At 50.4% G+C, this 7272-nt stretch overlaps 4 protein-coding genes across 4 annotated transcripts in view; 2 read left to right on the top strand and 2 right to left on the bottom strand.

Annotated features, from left to right (window-relative positions):
• MYCFIDRAFT_211475 (uncharacterized protein) overlaps positions 1-190 on the top strand; it is a 1075-nt gene extending 885 nt beyond the window's left edge. Inside the window, exon 3 of the mRNA XM_007929197.1 lies at positions 1-190. This exon is cut by the window's left edge and continues 5 nt beyond it. The gene's annotated coding sequence lies outside the window, so the exon portion shown is untranslated.
• Positions 191-331: 141 nt separating this feature from the next.
• Positions 332-1673, top strand: MYCFIDRAFT_175433 (uncharacterized protein; the record flags this gene model as incomplete). The annotated part of the gene is made up of 13 exons (XM_007929196.1): positions 332-388; positions 423-494; positions 531-583; positions 645-703; positions 729-755; positions 785-945; positions 972-1125; positions 1160-1211; positions 1247-1281; positions 1316-1408; positions 1443-1523; positions 1569-1633; positions 1662-1673. The coding sequence occupies 13 exons, from the start codon at positions 332-334 to the stop codon at positions 1671-1673; spliced, it is 921 nt and encodes a 306-aa protein (XP_007927387.1).
• A 428-nt stretch (positions 1674-2101) lies between these two features.
• Positions 2102-3324, bottom strand: MYCFIDRAFT_188756 (uncharacterized protein; the record flags this gene model as incomplete). Its single annotated transcript, XM_007929195.1, has 2 exons — positions 2102-2463; positions 3318-3324. The coding sequence occupies 2 exons, from the start codon at positions 3322-3324 to the stop codon at positions 2102-2104; spliced, it is 369 nt and encodes a 122-aa protein (XP_007927386.1).
• Positions 3325-4688: 1364 nt separating this feature from the next.
• On the bottom strand, positions 4689-6657 carry MYCFIDRAFT_203826 (carbohydrate-binding module family 48 protein; the record flags this gene model as incomplete). The annotated part of the gene is made up of 3 exons (XM_007929194.1): positions 4689-5218; positions 5269-5736; positions 5893-6657. The coding sequence occupies 3 exons, from the start codon at positions 6655-6657 to the stop codon at positions 5174-5176; spliced, it is 1278 nt and encodes a 425-aa protein (XP_007927385.1). The 3' UTR covers positions 4689-5173.
• Between the last annotated feature and the right edge of the window lie 615 nt (positions 6658-7272).

Here is a 7272-nt window from a genome sequence, read left to right as displayed (position 1 = left end):
CTTCTTCTCCTTGCTCGGGAGGAAAGCCTGAATCTGAAAATCTGAAGCGTTGGAGTTGAGGACAACAGTACCAGATTTTGTATTTAGCCTTATCTAGATGTGATTGCAGACAACTAGTCACTAAACGCGGACCGTCGATTCTGAGCAGCGCTATTCGTTCAAATCCATGAAAATGCAGGGATACAAGATTATATCATTATACTCTGTACTGTCTCAACAAGGGTTGTTTCCCGGGTGCGAGAAATTGCGAGTACAGATATATATAGTGCTTACGCTGGCTGTCGTTCGGTCGTTACTACTTCACACAACCTAACCTCTACGCAAGGACGCCATGCGGTCTATACTCGCCTTCGCCACTACTCTCGCTCTCGCATCAACCGCCTCGGCAGTAATAATATCTCTACGTTTATGTAGTTGCACAGACCTCAATAATTGCAAAAAGAACGGAGCTTGGGGATGTCTACAAACCACTGGTCCAACATGTCTCCGCCAGAGTACAAAACGAGAATGTACTACAGACTGCACTATAGCAGGCTATCAGTATGTCTATGAGCAGAAAGGGTAAGTGGCGGGTCTGCGGATTGTCGACTAGTTCCTAACATAAGATATAATAGCGGGAAGGCGGACGGCACATGTCTTTGCAGCGATACGGACGCTCACTTCCCATTAGAGCCTTGTCCTGCGAATGGGCCCAAGGGCCCGGGTGACCCACCCCGTGGAATTTGAAGCTGTTCTGGTCTTCTCAACAAATGCAAGTCCGAGGGCGCCTTGAGTTGTATATAAGTTGATGCGGTATGGAGGATACTGGATCGACCAGGCCAATTTGAAAGGATGAATGATCTCCTCATTACTCGACCCCTTCTTACTCGACAATCCCTCAAAACTTTCATCGCAATCCCAATATTTGTGGAATTCTCTAAATACATGAGTGCTCCTCCCGAAGCTGTGCTGTCACCGATAAGGAACCCAAGCAGTTCAAAATTCTGGGGGACCTGCTCTCGAAAAGAGTTCATCGTAGTGGACTCCTGTACTTACTGAAACCTTGGGGCACGTTGTGTCGGAGGAGAGTGCGTTTGATTATGAATTCTTTTTCCCAATTCATGAATTCGCGGTTGAAAGTTCTGAGTTTTGGATGTTAGATGAAGGCAAGGTAGATGAGGTGGGTGTGTGCCGAGATGGGTTCTCAACTTGTTTTTGACGGAAATGTATCCGTGTTCTTTGAAGCGTTTCCGCATTTCTGCAAGAGGGGTGTCGATTGGTGTTTCTCGCATCCAGCTGACTGTGTCATTGTCGAGGTAGTCGCAATAGTTTTGAGCGGAGTTTGGGAAGTTGGCTGGGTTCGTAGATGAGCTCATGAGCTGGTATGGGTGCTGCTTGAGCCGCAGCCATGTTGGCCGCGTTGTTGAGGGTTGACATATCTTTCTTCACTTCAGTCGGCTGAGTGATCTTGATTGGGAATGGCTTTCCTAATTCAAGTACGGTAAGATATGGGAGTGAGATTAAGAAATATTACTTGAGATCGGGTGGGAGAAAGGAAATACGCTCAACTAACTCGTCGATTGCGTGAGATTCATTCTTCTGTACTCCTCCGGCCGCACGCCGTACTATAGGTGAAAGAGCAAGCGACGAGGATGTGAAAGCTTAGCTTCCACCACATGAAGCTCTCGAAGTAGAAAGCGGCGGCGCAGGCGTCAAGTACAAGCTCTTTTCAGCTGTCGAGGTACTTCTCTCCGCAGCCGTGACTACCAAAGCTCAGCACGGCTCGTGGAACGATACCGAAAGCAGACGGACTTCACGACTTTTATGCGGTTCGACAATCAGAACAAAGTGCTGTCATCACCAACTCCACCAGTCTTCGCACGTTCGGCAATGGGTATGCGGTCGTACAACGTCATCCGGGGTAGTATTCGGCCCTTCTGTGTACCAATCTGGTCTTCATGTGCTTTATGCTCGCAGACTGTATTTCCAAGCCCGACTCAAAGTACATGTAGATGTCAGGCGGGCTCAGAGTCCCGCAGTCCATTGTTGCGCCAGACATGGATCTGGACGATTGCGCCTTCATTTGGACACCTCACCTGTAGGCGGTCGGCATATTTCCTACTCAGGTAAAGTCACAGAATGGCGGCCCTTTGACTTTACCGGTAGAGTCGAAGCGTACTCCCTCCTTGTATAGCAGCTCGTGCTTCAGACTGGCAAATTGGCCTTTCTCGCCCCAATGACCTTTGAAGCCACCAAGACTTCCATCGCCAGCAAGAACTCGGTGGCAGGGGACTTCTGGCGCAAATGGGTTGTTCCGCATGGCACTACCAACAGCCCGAGCGCAAGTCTTGTGCGACGTCTGGGATATGTGGTCAGCCATAGCTCCATAAGTGCTATATCTGCCGCGTGGAATCTGGCACAGCATGGCGAGCGCCTGCTTCCGAAAAGCCGTGATGTCCGATTTCTGGATGCGCTCCAGTTGCGCTGATATATCGACATCATCTTGAGCTTCCTCTTTGACGGATGTAGTCTCCTCTTGCTTGACGTTGCCCTCGGCTGTCTTCTTCTCGGGTGACTTTGGCGACGGAAGAAAGTAAGAGGACACTGTCGCTGCGGATGCGCTCTTCTTCGTCATTTTGTTTGCCGTTTCGGCTTTTGATGTTGAGTCCTTCTCGTCGGCCACTTTTCGTTTCTTTCCTTGCTTGCTCTGCTTGCCGCGAAGCTCCAGACTGCGCTCGTCCAGATTCACCAAATCCACATCTCCTTGAGCAATTTGCTCCGCGAGGCATATGGCGCTCTGCAGCTGGGTTGTCGTCATATTCTTGATCGCAGGCGACTTGATTACGTCTGTCCAGGGTTTGTCAACACCGACAGCATTATCCAGAACGATGCGAGCAAAGCAGTGGTCGAGACGAATTGGCCATTTATGCTGGGAGGAGTCCTTTGCGGCCGCGAGACTCGGAAGATACTCATGATATAAATACTTCCAGCGCTGTTGGAGCTCCTCTAACTCGGCGTCGGCCATTTCGCAGCAGCCGCAATGCCTCGAGGGCTGCCTGGCTGTGTTGCTGGTGAATAGAGACACGAGACGTCGATTACGCAGCAATGTAGCCGGGTACCCCTGCTTCGTCAAATCGCGCTAAGACGCGCTCTGCAGTGACCTCATCATCATCAGGACTGAAACCCAACCTCGTTTTAACTTTTCCATGGTCATATCGACATATCCAGCATGGCGCAGCATCCATTACATTCATGTCGTTTACAGCTGCCTTCATCACTACCGGAAGCCAGATGCGACTTAGTCTGCCGGAATACGAATTGCAATCCGCTCGTGGAGCTCTTCATTGCTGCAGGATGGCTACGACCTGGCTGGCAAAGGCGAGGGCAGGCTGTCCACAGTCTTTCAAGATGGCTGAAGTCGACAAGTGCATCCACGACAATGTCAAGTCAGATGTGCTTCGCTTGTTGGACTGCGAACATGCGGCTGTCCTTCAGCAAGATAAGCCGACCACGAGGAAGATTCAAGACCTCGTCGGAAGACCGCAGGCCAAAGTCAAGGTAAGGCGATCGTACCACGGGAGCCAGAAATTTGATAGGTGCAGAGTTGTATAGAGCGCACGAGAGGTCAATAGCAGAACAGTGAGACTGAAGCATTGATGGCCACCACGACCATGTCTGTAGATACCTTCGTAGTCATTGGATAGGTAATGCCTATTCCGGTAAGTCAAGTAACAAGTTGCGCACATCCAGATACTCGGTCTCGACCACCACATTCCACACCACGTGCAAGCCAAAACAACGCCAAAATACATCCATCCACCCTCCACTCCACCTCCCTCAGCACCCTCATCCACCACAACCCACATCACAAAAATGCTCCTCTCTCACCTTCACCTCCTCATCGCTACCCTGCCCCTAATCCTCGCCCAACAACAAAACGCCACACCCAGTACGTCCCTCCCCCCTCCCTCCCTCCATCCATTCCTCCCCAACTAACCTCCCTTCCCCCAGCTCAAATCCCCCCAACAAACGCCCCAACAGCCTCAGGACCAACCTACACCGCCGCGGCCCTGCCGCAATCCACCGCCTCAATCCCCTTCACCTACACAACCCCGACAACCTCGTGGTCAGCCCCAACATTCAGCACCCCAACCCCTCTCCCCCTCTGCTCGAATTTCGCAAACCTATGTCCAAACCGCAATGGGCAGAAATGCATCGACACAACCGGAGCGACGTATGGGGTTTTGTGTGGGATGAGGTTTAGTGGGAGTGTGATTACGAGTTTTGGGAGATGGACGAAGCAGATGATGGAGAAGAGGGGTGGGGAAGGGTTGGAAAAGAGAGGGTTGAGGAAGAGGGCGTATTACTCGACGCTGGATTACTGTTTGCAGTCTTGTGATCAGTATAATTCGACGCTTTGTGTGGGGGCGGATTTTCGGGATGGGAATTGTATGGCGTTTTCGGAGATATTTGGGACGTTGGCGATGCAGGGGAAAGTGGCGCTTGTGAGGTTGTCGTGATGCTAGGGAGGGTCAGGCTTGTGTATGGTCGGTCGATAATGGGGATTTGATCCTCAGTGAGCGTCGGTGGACTGGCATTAGTAGATTAGAGATGGCTCCACGTTCAAACAGGCTCAGCAGGGAGAAGCAAGGAGCTGCCTTCCTGCTTTCTTTCACCTTCTGGTACGGATTTTTATTGGGGTGCGATGTGAAGACCATAAGATATCTTCTTCGACGGTCATAGCTACTGAATTCAATTCAAAGAAGCCCAAGCACCAGTCGATCCATGCATATGCGCCTCTATTTTCCCCTGTGGCCCGCGAGGCCCTGGATCGGTAATGGCGAGCACTGTAGAAAATGCCAAGGCTGCCTACCGATCATCTCAAAGTTGGATCAAAGAAGGCAAAATCCCGCTCCTCATTTCCTTCATTACGCCGTGAACTTTCGTGTGGTATCATCAAAGAAGCAGGCACTTCAGCGTGCCAAAATTGCCGAAAGTGGAAGTATTTGTGAATGCTGTGCCGGGACAGGTAAGACCAGAATGCACCCCAATGCGCCTGAGGCAAGTGTCAGCATGGATAGAAAGCCATTGTGTTTGCGATCGTGTTGGAAGGCAATTGGCAGGCAGTGGCTCGGTTGTCGTGTTGTCGTCGTTGTCCAGGGCAAGTCTGTGTTATGAGAATTCTCGGACGTCGTCAGCCATCGTCCGAAGTCGGTTTGTACATGATGGTAGTCAAGAACTATTTCAAGTCAGCACACTAGCGACCAATTACTCTCGCATTTCTCTCACCTTGCGCTTGTATCTGGTCGTGCCACTCGTTGCTAGAACACCGCTCTTGATACTACTAGTTGCCAGGTGGTTCAGCACTGTGTGATTCGGCATGATGAGGACACTAGCATCGTCCTTGTGAGGTGTGGTCCCATTCAAAATGCTCTTACTCAAGAACATGGGCAGACTTGGAGGCTGGGGTAAATTTGCAGCCACTCGGTTGGCGCGCTGAAAACGCTCGTCTTCGGGATTATGAAAATTGTCTAGATCGATCAAGAAGTCGGGAATCTGGTTGGTGTACTTCGGCCGTGGAAGCTGTTTCTTCTGTGCAGCTGCTTTTTTATTCTTGTCTTCTGCTTTATCCGTGTGCTGCCTTGGGGTCGGGGTCTGCTGTGGGATGGGAATAGATGCAGTGGCTGGGGTTACAGGCTTCTCAATCTCGCCGTCCACGGTCTCCTTGAGAGTCGAAGAAACATCGTCATCTGTGGTCTCGGATGCCGGCAGATTCGGATGTGGTCTCGCGGCTGGTTCTCCCGTTGCCGTGGACTGGCCTGCCGTGATTGCGGCACCAGGTATCGGCATCGGCTCAGCGGGAACGGGTGCTTGCTTCGCGTCCTCGGTTGTAGGAGGCAGAGGCGCAACGACCTCGATATAATTGACCAGGATATTAGTCCAGTCTACTGTGGTTGGAAGATCGCTTGACGTCACCATCTCCCCATCGACGAGGAACTTGATATGATGGGTACCTGGTGGCAATGCGATAGTAGCGCAGAAAGCGTGCTTGCCATCCTTTGCATCCTTAATCTTCGGCAGCTTGATCTTCTTCTCCCAATTGCAGAAGGTACCGGTCACGAACACCTTATCGCCGCTACCGTACCATGCCAGCTTGGTCGGGACTCTAAGCTGTAAGGAGAGTGTCGACTCTTGGGCAAAGGCATCATTATCGCCCACGTCCTCGTCGTCTACAGTGGTAGAGCTGAGCACACTCGCCTTACGAGGAAGTGCACCAGCGTCAATGTCGCCCGAGTCCAGCGGAGATGTGATGTCTTGTGGGGTGATGATGGGCGAGCCTGGGGTGTGCACTTCCTCCTCTATGGGCAACGGCAGTCTAGGCGGTCGAGTGTAGTCGGAGGGTGGGACAGCGTAAGGCGTAGACGAGTATCCGGTAGGAATGTAGTCGTCATCTTGCTCATTTGTCTCTGCGACGCCATCGCGACTGGACGATAGGTGGTGCGGCACGTCTACAGGGTGTGATTGCGGCTCTTGCGCGGGAGGAGCTTCATGCGCGGGAGGAGCTTCTTGCGCGGCGGGTGTGTCTGAGGTTGTAGGAAGTGTCTGAGACGGCGATGGAGGTCGAGGTCGTATCGGCTCGGGATCGGGCTTGGCCTCGCGCGACTCGCTGTTGCCCATGGCGTGGCGCTTATAAGACTAGCTGTCGCTGTCTTGAGCGCGTGAGGTGGCCACAGAGTGTTTTGCGTGAGGTGGAAGTGGAAGCAGCAATGGCAGTGGGCGCGAATGGCTCTTACGTAATACTTCGTCCGAGTTGAGAATATACTATGTAATTAGCCTATAAGCTAAAAACTTAATCTTATAGAAATAAAAACCGAAAAATTAGTATTTGTTATTATATTCGGAGGTTTTTTATATCTATAAGATATATAGCTAGTAACTACTATACTAGCGATAATAGAGATATAGATTTTTATCTTAAAGCTCGCTTTTCTTATCGACTTCGGACTAATAATAGCTAGAAGTACTAGTTAGGCGCTTTGTTTAGGGTAATCTATAGAAATATTAGCGATATTAGTAGTAATATACTCGACTATATTTAAACTAATTATTAATAGAAAGAATAGTCTAAATAGACCCTAAGATAAGAATAGAAAATTAGAAAATTAGAAGTAGTACTAGAGACTATTATAATAACTATAGCAAATAATAATAATACGTAGTAATATCACAATAATAAATGATAATGCGTAGTTCTATGCAACCCTACACTGCTATAACCCCCCCCCCCCCCCA

This window comes from Pseudocercospora fijiensis (genome assembly GCF_000340215.1).
Source record: "Pseudocercospora fijiensis CIRAD86 unplaced genomic scaffold MYCFIscaffold_5, whole genome shotgun sequence".
Lineage (NCBI taxonomy): Eukaryota > Fungi > Ascomycota > Dothideomycetes > Mycosphaerellales > Mycosphaerellaceae > Pseudocercospora > Pseudocercospora fijiensis.
The sequence above is the reverse complement of the archived record's forward strand: the minus strand, read 5'-3'. Positions and strand labels throughout refer to the sequence as shown.